The 22,924-nt window shown below is 42.8% G+C and overlaps 1 protein-coding gene across 3 annotated transcripts in view; it reads right to left on the bottom strand.

The window, feature by feature from the left end:
- Window positions 1-4,553: 4,553 nt before the first annotated feature.
- ELFN1 (extracellular leucine rich repeat and fibronectin type III domain containing 1) overlaps window positions 4,554-22,924 on the bottom strand; it is a 661,360-nt gene continuing 642,989 nt past the window's right edge. For all 3 annotated transcript variants that reach the window (XM_069209927.1, XM_069209926.1, XM_069209928.1), the window contains one exon: window positions 4,554-12,494. In XM_069209927.1, coding sequence (XP_069066028.1) covers window positions 9,672-12,077 — 2,406 coding nt within the window. In that variant the 5' untranslated portion in view covers window positions 12,078-12,494 and the 3' untranslated portion in view covers window positions 4,554-9,671. The remainder of the gene's footprint in view (window positions 12,495-22,924) is intronic.

Raw genomic sequence — 22,924 nt, 5'->3', positions numbered from 1 at the left:
TGAATCTCTCAGCACTGAGCTCCAGATTCTCAGTCTTTTCTGGTTATAGAATCAACTGGGAGAAATGCTGGGCCTTACCGTTAGCCAAGTATAGTACGGTAGCCATCCTTAGGCTGTGGCCCTTCAGATGGAAGACAGCTAAATTAAAATATCTGGGTATGTTTCTAAATAAAGGCCTTGTTAATATGAAGAGGATAACCTGTATCCTTTACTGTACAGGACATTATAAGATATAGCAAGATGGTAAGTTACTAAATTATCTCTGTGGGGAAGGACTCAAGTGATGAATAGGAACATAGCCTGGTTGACATTGCCCTTCTCAGTCATGGGTCAGATAGCGTTGGTTAAGATGATAGGGCTCTCATATCTACTGTTTACCTTTGCTAATCTTCCTTTTTTTGATTCCCCAGCTCTTCTTCAGAGACTTGGATGCAATGATGGGCTATATAATTTGGAACATTGGGCGCTGATGCATTACACTGTCTACTCTTAAACTCCCAGCAGAGGCTCATAGCTTGGGACTCCCAGACTTTGAACAATATTATCTTGCAGCACAGCTTCAGTGGCCTGCTCCGTCTCCCTCTCTGAGATGGGCTTCCCTGTGAGAGACCAAGATCAGGGTCAGCTGACCTCCATGGTCCTATCTCTGGGATGCCCATTATCTGCTGCTCCCCTGCTGTTATCTACCATGTTGCATTGTCTCAGGCACTCATGAGCACTTCACAGAGGTCCCCCTATGCTCTGGCGATCCGCTTTAGTGGGTTACCAGCTACCACCGGCACAATTCCCCATCACATCTGGAATTGTGGGCTGAGAGGGGAATTACTAACATCTCAGATTTATTTTTAGCTGGTGAATTGCGAAAATTTGATGCCCATCAGGGCACAGTTCGCGATCCCTCCCGATCACTTCCTCAGTTACATACAAGTCAAAGGAACGTTCAGAACTTTGTTTTAGGTCCATGATTCACAGCCCTTCACTATTTCAATGAATCATGCCCTCCATACTATTTGGGACAGTACTCACCTAGTCTGCTGGCTTTACAAAGCACACCTACAACACTGGGATACGGACAGAATTTCCCTCTGGATGAAGTGGGAAGGTGACATAGGTTGCTCATTATGTGATTTGGAGTGGCAACCGATCCTATCATACCCTCATAGAGTAAACCATAATTTGTGTTTTAAGCATGTCCAGTTCCACATCCTTAAATCAGCATACTTTACTGCATGTCACATCAAGACCTATCAGGGGATATCCTTGTGCTGTCCTTGTTGCCAGTCTCTGGATACGGACCTATCACATGTCCTGTGGTCGTACGGGTTGGTTGTGTGGGTTGCATACCAGTTACTGAATGGAGACTATTGATCAGCTATACAGGGCGATTGAATACATTTCTCGAAGAGATGATTGGGGCTTTTTTTCTGCCTGGATTTGGACAGGGCCACATCTACATTTTTGGATATAACCCTCTTATTAGCTAACAACACATAACACCATGTTGGAAAAGCTATACTCCACCAATGGCAAAGACCTGCACCAAAATCACTCCCTTAGTTTCCAGATGAGAACTACGTTTACATAGGGAGGAGACAGCAGGCTTACGTAAACACCCCTTGCCCAGGACTTGGACTTTTGTTGAAATATTCATGTGCAGTATCAAGGACGACACGCATCGCCCATAAACATTCCACCTGATGATGCATTATATTGTTGGTCTCTTTATATTTTAGTGTTGCTCTGGCGCAGATATCTTTACTGTTTATATTTCTAGTATTGCTGCCTGCAGTCAACCATTTTAGACAGGTCTGAGACAACATCAATCACCTATCACTCTGTGGTACAGTCCAATTGATCTGACAGTTGTGAAGGGAGAGGAGTTGGTAATGGGATGGATGGGTTGATTTAGGATGGGTGAGGGGTGACTGAGTGTTCTGTGTTGCAGGGGGGAGGAAAACGGTAAACAGAAAAATGACACACTAGAAACACTGTCTCCTACTGTACTATATACCTTAATTGTACAATACATCAATTACGTTATATGCTCTATCATTTTAAAAGTTGCCAATGCAACAACATTTTAAAAAAGGACATGAATATTGTCTCAAGCATTAATTGCATCTTTGTGATGCTGCCCTTAAAAATCCTCAGGAAAATGTTGGTGGAGTTATCAAACATACTAAAAGTGTTTGGGGATGGGGAAGCCCCATCTGAAAATAGACTAACTACCTGCTTTCATAGAATGTGGGGGGCTAAGAGTACCACATTTTGAGTCATGCTGTTTCTCCTTTCTTCTAGTACAAACTTATTACTTTATGCATAACACCTTAGATATACCACAGCGGGCGGAGATTGAAAATGCATTTCTGGGTGGAATCAGTGGCCTTAGAACCCTTTACACAAAAGCAAAAGATAAGACCAGACCAGTTTACAACTACCCAATCCTACACGCTTTGTCCTTTGCTTGGCAGAAAGCACACTGACTTTTGAAAATTGATAGCTCATTGCATGATGGGTCACCACTATGGGGTTATGGAATGTTCTGATTGGAGACCAAGAAACACAGTTGGACAGACTTTCATATAAAAGGAATATAGATCATAGACCACATTTTTGTTTTAGGTAAAGTGAAGGCAATGACGCACTAATTTTAGACTGAGTGAGGCACAACAATGGCAATACCGATGTTGCATCAGTAAAATTTTAAAGATCCATTTCAGCACTTTATCTGCATCTAAGCTGTTGAATTATTTGAAAATGTGGGGAATTTACAAAGGGGTGGTTTCTGTCTGATACAAAATCCTAACTGACAGAAAATTCTCAAATCCATTGGTGACCGACCTTAAGGATGGGTGGACACAGACTGCAGATGGACTATACAGATGAAGACTAGACAGACCTCTAGCATGCACATGATAAATGGTTGAGAAAGGCTAGACTGAACCAGGATATTACAACATTTTACAGCAAAAGCATTGGCCCCCATTTAGGCTAGACAAACATAGGGCCTCATTACGACTGCAGGCAAAAAAACGCCAGTAATGGAGGTCTTTTGCCTGCCATTTTAGGAGTTTTCAGCTGGGCCAGCGGGCGAAAACAGTGTTTTCACCCGCTGGCTCAGCAGAACACTCACCATAACATTGACGCCGGCTCAATTACGTAATTGAGCCGGCGGCAATGTTGTGGTGCGTTCGGTACGACAGCATTCGTCGCGCATTTCACTGCCTGTAATTCAGGCACTGAAATAAATGATGGGGCTGTGCATGTGGGCCCCTACACTGCCAAGTGCATGGGCAGTGCAGGGGCCCCCGACACCCCTATTCTACCAGCCTTTCCATGGCAGTGCTTACCGCTATGGAAAGGCTGGTGGATGGGGACTTGTAATCCCCATCCGCCGGATTCCAACTGGTTGCAGCCTGGCGGTGTCGGCGGATTGACCATGGCAGCTCTGCCACGGTCATAATGGGGCGGTCGGACTGCCCTGTCTGCAGCGGTCCGTGCACCATCGCAAGGCTCGCTCTGAATTTGGAGATGTGTCCTACCAAAATTGCGAAATAAGGGGCTGAAAACATATTGTGCAGCCATTCGGAGGTTGGTGAAGAGGTTTTCTGCTATCTCTTGAAAGTTGACAGGTCCTGCTGTGATTCTACATAATACTTCAAATACACACCGAAAGCACCCCAAAGTATTGGTGATGATTTGCAACAGCTGTGGCCATAACCAACCTCTATATTTTATGGCTAATGATGTCTGCACAAAGTCCAAAAGTGAAGATATGGATGCAAGAAAGTTTCTGCCTTGCTTTGTATGAAAAAATATTCTATCAACTGAATGATCAGCTGGCTAAGTAGGAGAAGATTTGGGCTTGTTTCTTTGTAAGAGAAGACACATTTAAAAGCTTAAAATTATAGAACATCTGTATTCATTGAAGCCTATCCTTGGTTCAACGTTTATTTGTGGGTTGCTATTGTTCCTCTGTTGAGATATAGAATGCTGACCAGACAGAGGCACATTGCTCTTAAGAGATTTATTAGTGTTGTTTCTGAGGTGCCTTGTTCTGATTTACCAGCTCAGATTTTCTTACTTACATGGGAGACTTAACTTCTTATTTTCGTATTTTCATACTTGTAAAATGCTGTGATCTTAAGGTGCAGGGATAGATAAATTGAAGGCGAGGGATGGGATGGAAGATGGGTAAGAGAGATAATAAAAGAGAAAAAAAGAGGAAAAATGTATATGGCAGACTACATGAAAGCACATATATGTTGTACTGTTAATGTCAGATAGGTGTATTACTCTTGTCATTTATTGTTAACTGGATTGTTTTCAGCCGTAACGAATTGTTAAACTAGAAATACTAATGGCATCTTGGGCATCAGTCTCAGAGAAGACAGTGAAGGAGAGTGCTGCTCACACTATGGGCACCACTGAGGATTCCACACACAAAACCATCCATTCAACCATCCATGCCTCCATTGTATGTGCCAGACACTAAACTCATTCTTGAACCTCTGAATACATAGGTGTCCCTTGGAGACTAATCTCTGAAGGATGCATCAGTCCATTTGTTTTCAACATGTGTAATTGGGATCCTATTGTGATTAGCAGCATTCATTATAGAGCAACCGTACACTATTTTATGGAAATGCTTGCTTTATTGTATTGCTGAAGCATTACAGTAAAGAAGAAGATAGTCCTGAAAGAAATTCTGTCAGTACCATTGAATATGCACTTTACCTAGATATCTGGTTTAGGGTTAGGAGGATGACTGAACGTGCATAGTTTAATGAGAGTTGTGCATGTGTGGCCAGAGTCAAGGTTGGATTCTTGTTGTGAATGAAATGAGTCTCTTATTTTGTAAACATCTTGATATAGAAAATGTGTTTAACTCCAAATGGTTCATCAAAAATAGCTGAAAAATGTTTTAATTAATTAAAACTCATTGGAGAAAATACTGGTTAAAGTATGAGAAGACTGTAGACATATATGGGACTTGGGGAAGTATACAAGCGGTGAGTGGTACCTGGAGTGATGAGACCCTCCTAATAACATGTAGAAATGTCTAATTGGAGGATCACAAAGTAATTAATTTAGTAATCTATCTATGGAGGTATATGTATTTATTATGGGTAGAGGTTGATGGGTCACAGTAGTGGACTGAGATGAATGGAGTAGAACAATATTTCCATTTACTTTCAATGGAAATAATCACCAATATATGTTGAGCCTTTTATAAGTAATTATTTTCTTCACGTTCATTTTGAATTTTAAAAAGTATTTCTATTCAATTCAATAACATTTTAAATATAAAATTAGAGACACTAATCACAAATGTGGAAGCACTTCTCGAACTGCATTAAATTCGACGAGGGGCAAGGCACAAGTGCTTTCTTAAAGACAAAAGTTATGTTATCCCCAGTTGTTGAAAACATCAAGGTTTTGAAGAGGTCTGGCTGTCTAGACTTACCGCTAGGTGGAGACAATCGTAGCAAAGTGGAGGACTAGGTGTGCCAACACCTGTTTGCAAAGGAAGCAAAAAGTATTGGACCGTTGAAGCAAATTGCAGCTACTTTATCCGTGCACCAATGTGTATATTAAAACAGTGAAAAAAGACCTTCCTACTAAACAAATGGGTAGGTTTACTAAAGTTTGTGGTTGCTCCCGTGGTACAACTCTACGCTAATTGTAGTGCCTGATTAGTATACATTATAAATGGTTTCAACTGAAGAGTTAAATTGTATTGCACCACCTGAGCAACCATGCATATTTTATTAAATCAACAAACAATATGACAGACTTAAAACATTGTTTAAAATAGTTTTTAAGGACGTCTTTACAAAGTGTAACAGCTGCAAGCCTAAATATCTCTAAAATAAGTTCAATTAAAATGTTTTTGAGATGCTTGGCACATAAATTCAAGAACATGTTACAGGAGAAAAAGTCCCCTAAAAGACAGTGCATAGAAAGTAAATTGAGAAGTTGAGGTTGCGTTTCCTCTTTTTTAATTTCAGATCCACAAATATGTGTTTTTCTATTGCAATCTTCCCAATAACTGGACTCCTGTGTGTAATTTTTAGATTTTGTGGAATTGACATTAATATTATTTTGATCACCTTCCTTAGGTAGAGGATCATTGGCACAGAAGTTAACTATCACTGCTTCCTTGACAGCACTATCATCTTTACTGCTATGTCAAAACTCCAGTTTGAAATTCACCTTTTCAGGAGCATAGAAATTAGCTACATCACAGTAGCCTTAAGAAACTTTAAAACCAGAATATGTATGCCACTTTGCCTCAGCAAATTAAATTGTTGTCAAATGGTCCTGTAGGAGGGCATTGTTGATGTATTTCTTACCAGTACCGCAAAAGAGAAAAGTATGCACATGATAGCAGAGACAAAAACATCATTAAATTGGCTGAATGCATGTGTGGTGCCATTTTACATTACCTAAAGGCAGTCTTTCTTTCGTTTTCATTTCTGTTAGAATAGGTTAATAGATCTCTTACTCATCTTTCATTTTCAAGGATTAATCCCAGATTTAAGGATTTGGATTTCCTCAATTTGATGGCATAGAGAACCCACCTTAGGTACTTGAAATAGTCTTGCCCTGACAATGGGACATTGTAGGATTCCTACAACACTTGAACATCCAGTGTGAGGGTACTACAGCATTTTAATAGATCTTGACAACATTTCAATGTCAATGTTTTTTTGTTAATCTCACATTCTATTATATGCTCCTAAACACTATTGCTTACCTGTAATACTACATGATGTATTCAAGCCTACTTGGTGACATGTCGGTGAAGACTACTTCAAAATAACTTTGCCTGAGACGTAATAGTGACAGGAAGATTTGTGAAAAAATAGTCCCTTGCCAAAGAACTAAGATGGATCTGAAATGTTGATCCCCATGTCCATGCTCCATCTCCGTTCCTTAGAAAATCAACCCTGAAATTGTAACTACTGTATCGATTATGCACCATATATTGTTCTGATTCATTTATTAATGGTTACCTCGTTTTTTTATTACAACGCATTGATGTTTTAAAATGTAGCTTATATGGGAAATGGTGCAACTCAAAAGTTTGGTACTCTGTTCGTTGTAGAATTCGATTCATGTCATAACAACCTTATTGCCATAGTATATACTATGGCCCTCATTACAACCCTGGAGGTCAAAGACCGCCAGGGCTGTTTTGGAAGTTGTACCGCCAACAGGATGGCAGTACAAACTCGCGAATTATGACCACGGCGGAAGCGTCGCGGTCGCACCACCGGGACCGGCGGTTTCCAGCCATGGTTGTCAGAATGGCCTATGAGTATATACTAGGGTTTAAGGGCCTGGCGTAGAGTTTGTGGATGGGATACCTTGTCACAAATGTGACAGATATTCCATCAGCAATATTATAAGTGCCATAAGATATAATGCACTTGTTATAAGGTAAACGGGATATCAGCCGAATTTGTAACAGAGTATTTTCTCTGCCAAACTCAATATCATTACCAATACAAAAAGTTGATTTCTGTTCTAGCAATAGTCTGAAAACGTCTTAGAAATTACGAAATGTGGGTACCATACATTTCTGAAACGTTGCTTAAGAACCTTGAACCTATCTGAATTTGTTTAATAAGTTCTAAGACATCTGAGATTGAAATACAAAAACACTACTTCTGACTTTTGGAACTACATGATTGATTTCATGAATCTCTTACAAGTCATTTTAACTGTTGGGGAAAAATTGAGTTAATTGGTCTAAAAAACAATTGAGAACTGGACCCAGAAACTAAAAAAAGTATTTTGACTAGGTAAAGGAGAAGCGAGCGAGAGAGAGAGAGAGAGAGAGAGAGAGAGAGAGTGACGGTGAGGGAAAATAGAGCGCATGACAATCATGTTAAAACTTTTTCAATTTTTATAAAGTATCTTTAGAGCTTTATGCTTTCACTCTGGGTCTGAAAATTGGGTGGTTACTCACAGTGTTTGCACAGTACAAACGTACTTACAACATGTTCTTACTGGTTATTATCAGCAATGAATACAAAAAGTAAATACGTTGATCCCATGAGTTATTTGTGTCGGTATTCTTATACATTTTCTTTTGCCGAAGAACAAAATATGGAACATTAAAAAATGCCTAGGTCTGATCATTTGTGCTTAGGTGGTTGGTTTGCAGTAGTTCTCCCTTACCAGGTTCCATTCTCAACAAGTGGGAGCTAGTGTACTGACCAGTGTAAAGGTACTTGCTTGGTGTACATCGGTTTGCAGAAAACAGAACTAATATTTCTTAAGAAAACAATGAACCATTGTGTTCGAACCATGATAAAAGTATTCCATTGAAAATGTTATGGTTCAGTGTAGCTTAGTTCAATAGCACTGTGTCCGCTGTGAAGTGGCGCAGCACTCTGATGTATGTTTAAGTACGCATGTTCTTATGGGACATTCAATGTATTGCAAATGTTGTGATGATTCATAGATTGTTTTATGAAATATGCCTGTGAGGATTGAGTGACCTTCTGTAAGTACACTCTGCAGTACAAACAAAGCAATGTCCATAGATACACCCCACGCTTCATACATATGTTTGTACTGTTATCAGTGGAGTGTTCAATAAGGCTAAGTTTCATGGATTATAACCGTATCACAAGCAGAAAGTACTTCTTAAGGTATGTACTGTATGGGTGATTAGAAAATTAAATAAGCAGGGTAAGTTCCAAAAATGTGATGGAAATTTCCAGAGACTGTGTTCGGTCTTAGCAGATGAAAGCTGACCTTCCATCCCAGCAGACTGCCATGCCAATCCAGTCGGTAGCGCCCCCGGTGTCAACCGTTCCTATCAGCAATAACGAGAAGGATTCTGATTTTCTGCGAGAATGTGTCTTTTTTCATTTCTCAGCGCAGGTCGCCTCATTCAAAAATTCCAAAGACAATCATTCATTGAAAAAACACCCGACTGCCCAAAAAACCCAAAACCATTTTAAAATAAAAAAAACAACTTTTTTTTTCTAAAATCCAAGATTAAAACCTGGTACAAACAAGGTGAGTTTCAGGATATAGGTATTACATTTTTTCTTTCTTGTGTTTTTTCCTCTTTACAGCAAACATTGCAAATATAGATTTTTTTTGTAACTGTACAGTTTATCGATATCAGGTTGAATCAATGACTTGTGGCGGAAGCCAGTCCATGAGTGAGCCTTGGACCAGGGAAAGTCTGAGCTGGAAGACTCTGTTTTCACCAAAAACATACCCTCAAAGAATGTATACAATTTTTTTTCTTTTTTTTCAGAGGGGAATAAATGTACACAAAGAATCCACGAAATCACAGAATGGAATATCATGCGGTGCAACATCAGAATGGAACTGTAGCAGCTCCATTTCAGAAATCTTGATTTCTTTTTAACTGAAATTTTTCATTTTTTTCTTATTTAAAAAAGAAAAAACATGTTCATTTACTCTTCACAGTTTTATTGTCTTCTTTTTCGGATTTGGTGCATAAACTCACAAAAGTGAGACCTCTTTTATAATTTTTTTATATATATATTTATATAATTATATATTTTCTTAAATTTTTTGTTGATTTTAAGACAGTCTCAATAAAAATAGCTGCTGTTTTTTTGATGTTTTGATTTTGGTCCAGTTTAGTGTAAGTCACAAGTGTTTAAGCTGAGGACTCAGGACTTGTGCTGGGCTGATACGCCCTTCCAGTAGTCTAGGATGTCATGAAGATCCTCGTCTTTGGCAAACTGGACCTTTTTACGAAGGGCGTGGCCGGCCGCCATATACTCCTCCTCATCTTTGTGACGTTTGCGGTGCAATTTGAACTTTTCCCAAATGCTGTGGGATGGTTTGCACATATACTCAGGGCTGGAGGTGTAGCTCAGGTTATGGTACTGTGGTGAGAGCTGAGAGTAAGCCAACTCTCTAGGACGGGGTCTAGTTAAAGGTTCCAGGATTGATGGCTTGCGCCCTGCCATGGTGTCATGCTGCTCGCCCTGGTGGGACCCTGGGTATGAATGCCGGTGCTCGCTGTACTGCCGGATTTTCTCTGCTTCTGCCCGCAGGATCGCAGCAGCAGGAGTCACAGTGAGGATTGTGTCTGCTGTTGGGGATGTCTTTTCAATGTATTTAGGTTCAGCTTTGTGTCCCACAACTGCAGAACCTTCGGAGCGAAAAGACCTTGGGCTGCGTATGGAGCCACTGGAGGAAGTACTTGAGCGTTTTGGTGGAACCTCCATACTGTGATGCCTTTGCAGGGGGTGGGTGTAACTTTCTTTGTACACTGGAGACAGGAATCCATGTTTGCTGGAGATCTGTTCAGAGATGAGCACCAGCTGAGGCTCTGCTGTTGACACTGACCCAGACTTCACTCCTTGGAATGAAGTGGACTCAGATTTCAAGGCATCAATGCAGTTGTTGATGATCTGGTTGACCTTGTCCACCTCTTTGGCGATGGTGGAAATCTCTGCTACTGAGCTCTGGCTGTCTGGGGGCATGGACAGCTCACAGTCCCGTCTCTCAGACTGGTCACCTGTCCGCACTTCCATGTAGTTTCCTTTTGTGGTTTTTGGGGTCTCACTACTCTTACTTTCTATGAGTTTATACTGCTCCACTTCCCCAACCGACGGTAGATAAGGGATGCGGGATATACTCTCCCCCCCCATGATTTGTCCCTGGGATAGTTGTGTGATGCTTGGCGTCTCCATCTCAGGACCATACTTTAGCTCAATGATTGTCTTTTTCATGCTACCAGCTGCTTTTTTGTGCTTCTCTTCCTGTTGACGCTTTTTGCGCAAGCAATAGTAGACCACACCCAGAATGATAACCATGCCAAAAAGACATCCCAGGATGGTCATGATGTAATGGGTAGCAGTTGATGGGGTAGGCACTGGTTCCCCTGTTCTATAACTGAGGGTGGTGAATGTGATGCATGTGTGGTTGAACCTTAATGAGTTACGGATAGAGGCTACACAGTAAGTGTATTCTGTGTGGGGCTTTAGGGGCTCCAGAGTTATCACCTCTTTTTCCATCTTCAGGTTCTGTATGTCAGTAAAGAAGCCATTGTTGAATAGGACCAAGATGTACATTTTACTGTAAGGGTAAGGTATCTGTACTGCCAGAGTAGCCATTGTGTGAGTTGCTCTAATCAGCTCAATGCTGAGACGTCCCTTGGAGTCCGAAGGCGGGGTGTTTAAGGATATTAAAGGAGTGGTACCATCCCCAGAAAAGCAGTCATCATCTGAACATGGGCTCTGTGGAGGTTCTGTGGTGATGGGGTACCTAGGAGCCATAAAAGGGGGCATCACAGTGTATGGCCCATCTGTACAGAGCGAGGAGAGCATGCTTAGTGCATTCCGATAATTGGACCGACCTTGGCCTAGGAGGAAGTAGCCGGAGTAATCAGGAGGAGAGTCACACTGCATGCGATCATATGTGCGTGTCATGTTAGTAAAGATGGCCAACCATTTTAGGAAGCCCAGGAGCTCACATGAGCAGTAAAAAGGGTTGCTGTACAACTCACACACTGACAGCTTGCTCAGTCCCACAAACGTGGTGCTATCTAGTCTCTGTATCCTGTTCATTGACAGGTCAATGTTCATAATGTTCGGGCACTCCCAGAAGGCATTGGGAGTCACTGTTTCAATGAGGTTTGCTTGCAGATAGAGGTACTCCAGCTTTCCAAGCCCCCTGAGGATACCCTCTGTTAAATTTCTCAGTCGGTTGTATCCCAGCTGCAGCACTTGAAGGTTGAACTGACCCGAGAAGGCACCATCTTCTATGTAGGACACCTCGTTCTTGGTCAGGTTGAGGTATGTCAGGTTGCCGAAGCGGTTGAGTGAAGAGTAGTGGACACTCTTAATCTTGTTCTCATTAAGACGCAGGTCTACAATAGTACTGTTGATGTGCTGTGGAATGGCCTCATAGGGTGGCTGGTTCTGGCTGCAAATGGCCAGCCAGACAAAGCCTTTGTCACCTTCAATCAGCCAGCAGTCTCCCTGAACCCGGCCTGTGTATAGGACAGCAAAGGCCATGGCCCACAGACAGAGTACTGATGTCACCGTCTCACTGTGACCTGCCATCGGGAAGGGAACCCTGGAGGAGAAATTCCCTGATTTAACAGAAGTGGTGAGGATAAAAACAGAGACTGGTAAAACTATAGGTCACAATCCCCTGAACTTCCTATCTGTATCTTCTCTCTCCACATGGTTTCTAACAAGAGTTGTCTTGAAACAAAGACGACTGTCCTGGGAAGCTCTTTCTGTCGGAAGACTTGTTTGGTTGATACACTGCGGAAATATATACAGGGGAATTGTGAATTGTCCCCTCTCTTGTGTCTATAAGGATGGATCCAGAGTCCTTGGGTTCATTGTTGGGAAGTCGAGGCAGATATTGACCTCCCTTTTCCTTCTGCTGCTACTCATCTCCACTCCTCATGATTTTTTGTGCATCTGCTGCTCACTGCTGCCCTTCTTGCACCAGCTGCTTCACCAGGGCTCCTACAAAAAAAGAAAAAAACTCATCAATTTCACTCTACAATAAGATTCGAGAAATTGCTTAAAGCACTTTCATTGGCGGTATGTCAAGAATTTCAGGATCTTGAGGTGTTAAGGTTAAGATCCTTTGATGTTAGTGTACCACCTATCTATCACTTTTCACACTATAGAATCTGAAGAAAAGCCCGGCACTACACACTGGGGCAAATATTTGGAACAGGCATGTGCGAACCAACTCACATGCTTAGATTGTACCTTAGTTTTTTTTCACTCATAGATTCTGTTGTAGATTTACATATACATCATTCTAAAACTGAATTCCGCCCGCCTACTGTAACCTACTACTGCCTATATTTGCTACATCCTGTTCTATTGCTGATCCTCATGTCCCTACATGAACTATTCCTTCCCCTCTGCCACCTCTGGCCTGCTAGGGCTCCTCACCCACTCTCTCTGTAACACTTTCACACTCATCTGTAACACAGAGCGTTTACCCGCAAGCACTGCATTGTGGATGTCGATTCGCCAAAATATCTTAGGCAGCAGAAGTGACATGGTACACAATTTGACCTTTGAGCTGACCCTTCTCATACACTCTGCAACCCAAAAAATGAATTTAATGCTGAGGGGCAAGGAGAGAGTATATGCACTACAAACCATAGAATGTGAGCAGGGCTCGCAGAGAGCTCTATATTTTTCACAGCACCCACTGCTGCTGCCCTCACAACCGTTGACTCCACGGGTGGCAAGGGTGGTGTCAGGGGTACCTAAGGGCATCAAGTGGTGGTAGCTGCTATCCCTGGCTTCCCCTAGTTGAATTCCATACCCTGCAAATTAACAGCTACCATTACCTTCCCACCACTTGCCGATTTTTCACCTGTCATTCAAAATGCTACAAAATAATTGTCTTTGTATCACCAAAAAACATTATCATAATATTTTATATTGATACAAGTGCTGGATATGGCTCTGCTCATGGAATTTTCCTGAAACATTTTGCTTGTTTTCTCCTAGTCTTTGCTGACTCTCTGCATGACCTTAGGACTCTGGGCACTTCTCCACTGTCTGGCAGGGTGAAAGTGGGTGCGCCCGTCCTACCTATGATAGGAAGAGGTGGGTAAGGATATGATTGAGGTGCTGTACTCAGGAAGGCCCTTTGAAACAGGTATACAGCATATCTGGGGTGGGTACTTCCTTGGCTACTAGCAGGATGTGCACTGGCTGTGCCACCACCTCGAAGACCCCGTTAACCCTGTCCTAGGCCTAAGAAAGAGGCCTACAGGGGTGCTAGCGCATCAGCACTCAGGATGGAAGTTCTGATGCAGTGGCCAACACCGAGCTGCCGTATGTCTTCTCCGGAGGGCCCTAATGGCGGGGCTGGTGGTAGGCTGAGGGCAGGGCACGATACAATGGGTTACTCTGCCCGGACAGAGGAGCACCCCCATGTGGGTGTGCCATACCTTAAGGTGGGGTGGCCACGTCCATAACGGTGGGTTGGTCCTCTAATTAGTGGCCGTGCGCAATGGCCACTGTCCTCCCTGTAGGGGCATGGGGGAAGTGTGCATGCATGTGCTCCACTGGAGGGGAGGTGGCGCTGACTAACGTGTATGGGTTCTCCCGTTGCAGGGCCCAGGGTGTGCACCAGGGCCACAGGGCCTTCAGAGGTACTGAACCTTGCATACCATGCCGATGTGTGCACACTTAACACAATGGGGTGTTTCATGTATGTTGCGCCTGGCACAACGTGACAATAGGAGCATCCTAGTCAAGTGGCGCCAGATCCTATAGTGAGCAAGGCCCAGGGGCCTCCCATGTCCATGTGCATGTGGGAGTTTATATGTATGAGGAGCTTGGCATAGTTGGCCTTAAGGTGCTTACTTGCACCAGGGCATCACACCCTTTAATGACACTTGCCATTGTGTGCATACTTGCACACGGGTGTTGCCATGTATGTGTGGCAACAAGTACCTCTCGCCTGGGTGTGCTACTTGCACCCTGGTGGTTTTCCTTTGTAGGGTCATGAGCTACCATCATTTGCCAGGGTGTGCACTGTTGCTAACAGGTATCTTAATATAGGTTTTGTAATCAATGCACTAGAAATGCCACTTCGGGAGGTGGGCATTTCTAGGTTCTGAAGTGGTTCTGGTGTCTTATAAATTTGGCTTCATTCTACAGGTCATAGTGGTAGAGCACAACTGTGCATTCCCCAGGCAACCGCAATAAAAAGAGGGCATCCAGAACTACAGATCCCTGCCATTTAGGCCTGGATAGATTGGGGGGAGAGGTTTTTGATACTTGGTCTGGGAGCCAGAGCATGGCCCCACTAAAAGTAAAGATCTGCATTCCAGAGCCTCAGGATGGACAGGGAGGAAATTTAGGGGCGACATCTGTGGTTCAAAGGAGAACCCTCTGAACCACCCCCAATGTCAAAAGAACCATCTAGTATGACCAGGGGTACTCAACGTCTGCAAGGCAGAGTAACCTTTACAGCGATGCAGGACCGGTGCTGCTGGATCGCGTGGGCACAATGGCAGAGGAATCTGTTGTGCCAAGGAGGATAACTGTCTGCGGAGGGGATCTGCGCTCCCCGTCCTGCTTAGAGCCTGGCCTTGGGTTGATTGCCTGCTGCAGTGTTGAATCCCGAAGGGTAACTCTCCAAGGGCAGGTTGGCTTGCACCCTGTTCTCTGAGGAGGTCTTAGGAACATCAAAGACCTCCTAGAGGGACGTACATCGGCGACCAGTAATATCTGGAGAGGTGTGCCCTCTGCTGCACCTACATCGTATGCTTTACCGGGCAGCAGCGGCATTAGCGTGGTATAAGTATTGTGTCTGGAGACTGGAATTGCCTGGTGCGGAGCTTGCCAAGGTCTGTCTGCACTTCAGGTGAGTGGGCCTTCATCATGGGGACCACTACAGGCTGAAACGTCATGTTGATGTGAACAGGATCACCTGGTGTGGGACCCCGCTGGGCCCGCTATTGACGAGTGTGTCACATTGCTCTCGTGTGAGCCTTGGCTGCATGCTGTTTTGTGCGGTGCCCTGTCCATTGGTTGCAACCCTCGGAGGTGGGGGTGCAACCTGAATTGTGCCATACTTGGTCTCGTATGGCACGACTGAACTTGCGACGAAGTGTGTGACCGGGGAGTCTGGTGCGACTACAAGTCATCACGTACTAGACAGTGCGCCTCACTCCTGAGAGGTATGGAAACTAAGTTCTGAGTGTGATCAGATGGACTAGTGCGACTCAAGTCAATGTGTGCTAGACGTTGTGCCTCCCAGAGGGGTGCATGATTTACATACTTTGTAGGAGAGTCCAGGATGGTCTTGTGCAGTGCAAGACATCAAATACCAGACAGGTGCCTCTGCCCAAGGAGGTACCATCTTGGGAATTGGCTTGGGAATGATCATATTGTCCGAACAACTCAAATCAGAGGACCCCTGACGTTGTGCTTTCTTTTTGTGGAGGTACAGCACTAAGCACTTTTCACATGGAATCATAACCATCTGGGGTCACTTACGTCTTCGTGCCCCAGATGCATCTCCTACTGCTACAGGAGATGTGGTCCTAGTAACTTATTGTGTGCAACTGGGAGTATCGAGGGCGACTCACGTCAACAAGCCCGATGGCGCCTCTCCATTCTGGAGGTGCTGAAATTGGTAACTATTTGATAACATTGAACTGTCCGGCTGGGATGGGTGCCTCGGTGTCTAACAGTGGCCCCAGTGACCCTCCACCTGTGTTAAGCAGACCTCTGAGTGAGCCTCCTGTGGGGAGTCTGAAATATCTCCTCCTTAATTGTTTACCAGTTGTCGTCTTTCCTTTGCCCCACTTTGACCCCAGAACACTGAGCCTTGTGACTTAGCCGTGAGTGGCCCAGTAACCAAGGAAACATTGATGCAGCCTTTGGTTCATGGTAGGGGCGGGATAGCTGAAGCTGAGTGCTGGGTGAGGGGCGATTTGGGACTCAGGGTGCTTGCAAACAGTTGCCTTCACTATCCAGATATCAGGGCTCCGTAGTAGGGTGCCGGGAGTGAGTGCATATGAGTGAGTGTGTGCACGTGCTGGTTGATACCCTTGGGCCCAAACCCTGGTGCAGAGTGGATGTGCGGGAGTGAGGGCAAGTGAATGAGAAGGCAGTACAGTGGTGCTGCTAGTCACGTATTTCCTGTTAGGGAGTTCTTACAGTTGGCATTACATCTTACTAATGCGGCTCCAGCAGGAATGTTGCAAACCTTGTATGTGCTTTTTGCTGCTAACATTGGGAACTGGGGTGCACCCTGAATTTATATGTCACACTGATTGTGGGAAATTCTAGGGTGGGTCTTGTGCCAACAACAGAAAACAGAAAATAACTCCTCATATACTTGTCATTTGAAAAGGAGGTGAAATAAAGTGCAATTTTTAAAAAGATAACATACAAAAATATAATTTAAGAAGCCCCCTTTCAAAGGACTTTGTTGCTGAACTGATGCGAACAATGTGCATAAGCATTTTTTACAGACACTCAACATAAAGTGAGCTAATGAATAAAAAAACCTCTACATATGTACGTTATTTATGATTTGTTGGGAAAAGAATAGTATATTTAACTGTCTATTGCTGTCTCAAAGGCCAGAATTTAAAAAAGGGGAATAATGATGAACAGGCACATCAGGCATGGTGCACAGTTTCCAATCAGCTTTCTCCATTTTGTCTACACAGCAATGTCACGTGTCTACCAGTTAATAGTCATTTCAGCAGACACTCAACACTTCTGTATGACAATCAACATTAACAAACATCAATGGTATGGTAATGCTCCAAGAAAACTATGACCACTTATCAGATTATGACTAAAAATGGATGGAACTCGAAAAACACAACTAATATGAAAGAGTATGGTTGGCAAGAAACCCAAGTATGTCCAGCATCTATGTCAACACCATGCCCACTATGACCCCAGACCAAAACCAGCATAGGAAGGCACCTCGCTTGGTTCTATCCTAAGGATAGATCTCAGAAGCCTCGGTTGACCACAAATAATCTTAGGCACTATATAGCACAACATCCGTCTACAAACCCCAAGGGCCACAAAAATGTTTAACCTCACGTGAACAGTATCAATATCCCACATATGTCAAAAGCAAACTCTACTTCACCACAGTCTGTCCTCAATTCTGTCTAGAGGTCCTCATGAAAATACAACCCTTCTGAGATAGCACCTTATTCAATGCAAGGTCAGCTCTGAAATTTAACACAGAATATCTGATTGCCAAAATGTCCATGCACAGTCTGACTGTCCTGGCGACAAAAGCTTGTCATACAGATGATCATGTTTATTGTGCCAACTAATTTATAAAATTCTGGACGAAAACCAAGACAAAAGAAAGTCTTCTCAGACATCCTTTTTGGAGGTGTTTGGCTATCAAACCTTCTGACATCAAACAAGATCTGTCACCATGGCTGCCACATTGTACATCTGTGCCTTTGTTTACCTTCATATACGAAAAGACCAAGCATTGTCTCCAAAGATACTTTTGTCTGGCATAATATCATCTCACCTTATTAAAAATTAGTACTCTTTCTAGGTGTATTAAAAGTGTGGATAGGCAACTCATTCAGTAGATATGCATATGTAATTGTAGAGGATAGAGACAATCTCAGAATCACTTAATCTTAGCTATACTCACCACATAACAGCCTCACATATCAAAGTTCACAGTTTTAGCTTCATATCTCTAGCTTTCAACACCGTCAGTCATGGAATTTGGATTATTCATTTAAAGCAACACAGGGAAAAGGGCCATATGCGGTCAACTGCGCCTATCAGGTTTAGCTTTTCTCATTCTTCCCCACGGTCATCAAATTCTCTTATGTGGTACAGCAATAATCTTCCCTTTCATCAAACATGTTGAAGACGTTTTTAGTGCCCTGTAGCTGTTTACCATATAGAGTCCCATTGGTATGTCTGAAACACATCCACCTATACATCAATGTAGAGTAGGGCAAGCCCCCGCAGCCAACCGTTCAATCTGCTAACCACATTGTGACCACCCTCAATCCCAACGCAGATGATATGATTTTCAGTGCTGACCTGTCCTTCACACCCAAATCAATGTGGTCAATGAAAGCACATTCTATCAGCTATGGTTTCAACCTACTGAGTTGCATAAGATTGCTCTCTACCTAGCTGTATTAAATTCTTAACAGTTAAGCTGGTTTACTCAGGTCTTCCTGCTGAGGTGAAAATCAACCTACAAAGCATTAGACCCACCCTGCTAACACTATTGTTAAGCTAAAACACATTGACCACAGAAATACACTAACTTCTGATGTAGGGAAAAAAACTGTTGCAGACTGACATTGGTTAATTAATGGACAAACGAAAACTGAGAAATCACATTGGGGGAACCAAATTATGGGATATCAATTTTAAGGAAAAACTGTTTTAAGGGAATACAAACAAATTGAAAAATAAAGGAAACATTTCAAATAACAAATATAATTTTAAGACAAAATCCAAAATGACACTAGCTTGGCTGGAGTTTAGGGTTGGTTAGTTCGACGTTTTGGATTTGGCGATAGGTGGATCTGTCGGATGCAGACACTGCAAAGAAACAGCAGGAAGCCTGAAAACAATGAAGAGGAATAAACAACATACCGCCACTAAGCATGAAGCAGAGAGGCAAAAAAAAGTAGTGCATTTACCAGGGTCAGTCTCCAAGGCGGTAACAAACATAAAGCATTTACCTAACAAACCAAAGGAATTTTGAAAGGCATGCCAAAGAACGAATGAAAGTGGTGGGTGTGGTTAAAGCCCACAGAAGTAGATTACAACATGTCGCGAGTCAGCGCATACACTCTGCCTATGCTCAACCTAAAAATGACCATGCAAAAACTAATTTAGAAAAAAGGATACTCTATGCAATATTTCTGCAAATTTCCATTTAACAGTTTATGTTAAATGGTTTCTCAGTAACAGTATTCCATGAAAACGTTTTTCTAAGAAAATCACATACAACCTTTATAGACATGCTGCACTGGCCAGAATTTGCTTCCTGTCAGTAGCCCAAAATCATCACGAGCATCACCACAAAAGGATAATCAGGCAGCCAAGGTGACAGCCAACTATGCACCAACCCTTGGTCCGGCCATGTATGAAAGGTTTAGTGGAAGATTGCTCTACACTCACATCCCATCCATTTAGGACCTCCTCCCTCAACATCTCAATCTTGAAGAAGACTTCTTACGAGCTTTTGTGGGCAGAAAGATCACCAGCTATGGACCTATAGACCTTCCTCCTTTTAGGGAGTTAAATATCCAAGCAGGTCACAAAACCAGTGACTGTTGTTCTTATTCTTGATTCTCACACAATATCTCCTTCCGTAGATTGACAAGTATGTAATGAGCACTAGAGAAATATCAAAATATAATTATGGCTTCCTTTTGCACAATTTTTACTGATTTGTATACTTGAACAGAAACAGATGAAAACATGGAACATAGGTCGATTTTGGGGGATTGTCCATGTTGTCACTCATGACTGTCAACCAATTTTTGTGCAAATTGACAAGTGAGTGGGTTTCAAATGGGACAGTGGCACCTAAACAAGCGTTAAAAGCTGCCTAAATGCACATGGATTGTACTACAGTAGTAAGGGTTTCATGAGTGTATTTTTTTGTTTTATTTAAGGCTGCTTATAGACATAAAAGCTGTCAGGCCTTCTAGTGTGCATGTACGTTTATCTGTTAAACAAATATACAAATATACTAGTTGCGTCTTCACTTATCCTCAAAATATTAAAGACATTTGGATAAACATGGGTAAAAAGAGTACAAAATAAATATGGTAAATGCTGATGAAAATGTCAAAAAATAAATACCATAGATTCGGTAGCCTAATAAAATTAATTCATGTAACATCTTTATTGTGAATTGCTAAAAAAATATTACTGCATTTATGATAAATGCCTAAGTGCTACAGCCATGCTGAGAAGTACTTCGAACACTGTCGTGAAGTCTAGATGGGAGTGCCACAGACCTCTTGAAAAGTACTTGCAAAGTACTGAAGCCTTGGTACTGTTCGCACGAACCCAATACTCTACTTTTCTGAAAATCTAACAGAATTGGACGGGATTTTCCAGGAGGCACTAGACGATTCCTAGGGGTGTTTAGAGGCTGGTGCAGCGATATTACAATGTGCCGTTGCCTGCAGGTCTCTCCGGGCAGGCTTTGCTCGCGCGCAGGCTGTTGTGTTTCTCCAGCCGTGGAGAGGCCGGCGCGAGATCACAAATTCCATCAGCGACAACAAAAAGAAATGACTGCGGACGCATGTCCGCGGCCAGCTCTGCCTGACCCTGGGGTATGCCAACTGTAAATGAATTAAACGAGATAAAGAACGCTTTACCACACTGTACATTTCCTTTTCATCTGCTGACACGCTGCGCATTAGTTGATTTTCTGCAGCATGGAAAAGAAACGAACGCCTTTTATCAAGAGCAGAGTTTAATTTAAACTCATTAGAACAGGCAATCTGCTGGCTATTTGCATTTACAGAGTATGGATGAAATGGCGGCACAATTAGGGGTGTGTGATGCAAAGAAGGAATATACACTCTGTTTATATTCAACTTATGTTACATGATCTGAAGTTAGGAACCTGTCTCTTGGCATGGGTTTTCTAAAAGCCATGTCTAATATGCTATATTACAAGGGATGAGTGGAACGGGTTGTAACTGCAGTGCAGTGTTTCCTGGGTACCTTTGTGCAGAGTTTCTATGCTTTGTGGAGTAATGGTCACACTAAATGGAACATTGGGCACCTTACCGTATTACACACACATGCAGGGCATTGCACCCAGTCTGATTGGTTATCTTAGACCAATCAGACCAGCCTGAAAATTGTATGCGGTCAGGCCAATCTGATTGGCTCTAGGGCAGCCTGTGAAATTGGGTGGAGCACAACCCATCTAATAGGAATTACAGAGGCGTTTGCCCTAAACTTCAAATGGGCCTAGGGTAGAATGATCAGAAAAGGAGTACCCCATTATACAAAAGACTGGAGAAAGATATCCCTGGATTCTCTGAAATTTGTCTCTCCCTTACTGAGAACCCAAGTGATGTTGTCCATGTGTCAGTGTGAATATGCAACCGAAATGACAGGCGCAGTGCTTACAAAATTATTGCATTCATTTTGTGTGCATCCCTTGTATCATCCCCCTTACAACCTCTTGTAGTTCCCCACGGCATTACCCACCACCTTCCAACAATGAGCATTTATATAGTACTAAATCGCCAAGGTTGTCACTAATGGGTCACCAGGACTAACAAGGACAAAAAGAAATGAGGTTTTTAGGAAGCAGGGATTTTAGTTGATTAAACAAGGGACCGCATTTAGGGCCAGATGTACGAAAGGATTTTACCCACTCCGTGTCTATGGGAAAAAGCTTTCGTACTTATGGCCCTTAGAGCCAAAGGAATGGGTCATAGTTTCATGACATTCTAAACACTCAAAACTAGTCTTTTGTTCTTTTGATGTTCAAATCTCAAGCTCTCTTTAATTTTGAAGTTCAACAAATCAAATTGGTGGATTGGGCACTTACAGTCCACTTTTCTTTTGAAGATGAGTTTGGAGTCAGTTACACCCGGTGCTGTTTCTTGCAGAATTTTTAGCACCATTAAATGCACGAATCCCCCAGGTCTTACTCCATGCTGATAAGTGAACACTGCAAACCGTGCTCCTTTCTGGTATTCCAGGATAGGGACAGCAATGATCACCCTGGCTTTCCAAATACTGCTCCCTGCTAGTGCACCCAAACCCTCAGATGGTGGACAGTATGGCATCACACTCAGAATGCCCGCACCATCCTTGGAATCTCCAGCGATGGGGCCAACAGGTTTGCAATCTTAAGTCAATTGTGAGAGTGTTTTAAGTACAACAGGCTGCAGGCATACATCACCTAGACTGATGGCAAACTCTGCACACGATTTTATGTCACAACAGCAAGGTCAAATATATGGACCTACACATATTGTCAATGCCATAACAATGACTACCAACATTTCATCATAGAAAGCAAACATACGGATAGATTTACAATACTTATCCCAACATCATCTAATCTAGATAACATTTTGGTAGTTGATATTGTGGAGTCGAGATAAGTGCTTGGTGATGATAAAAGTTCGATCTTTGGTAGAGCACCCTACCACGCTGTATACTTTTCAGGGAAATCTAGGTCAGACTTGAACATAAGGCCAAAATCCAAAATATGGTAACCCACTGAACCATCCAAGTAACTAGCTTGTGTAAGTTGTTCACAACATTTATGACCATGGATTGTCTACCCTAGCTAAACCTGGTCAATTAAGACAGGGCTTGTCAGTCATGTTTACAGGAATGGTGGGCAGTGTCTGCATCTTGTATGGTGTGTGTAGTGCCTGAATTAAAATGTT

This window comes from Pleurodeles waltl, chromosome 10 (genome assembly GCF_031143425.1).
Source record: "Pleurodeles waltl isolate 20211129_DDA chromosome 10, aPleWal1.hap1.20221129, whole genome shotgun sequence".
NCBI classification, from domain to species: domain Eukaryota; kingdom Metazoa; phylum Chordata; class Amphibia; order Caudata; family Salamandridae; genus Pleurodeles; species Pleurodeles waltl.
This window is presented reverse-complemented; position numbering and strand designations above follow the sequence as displayed.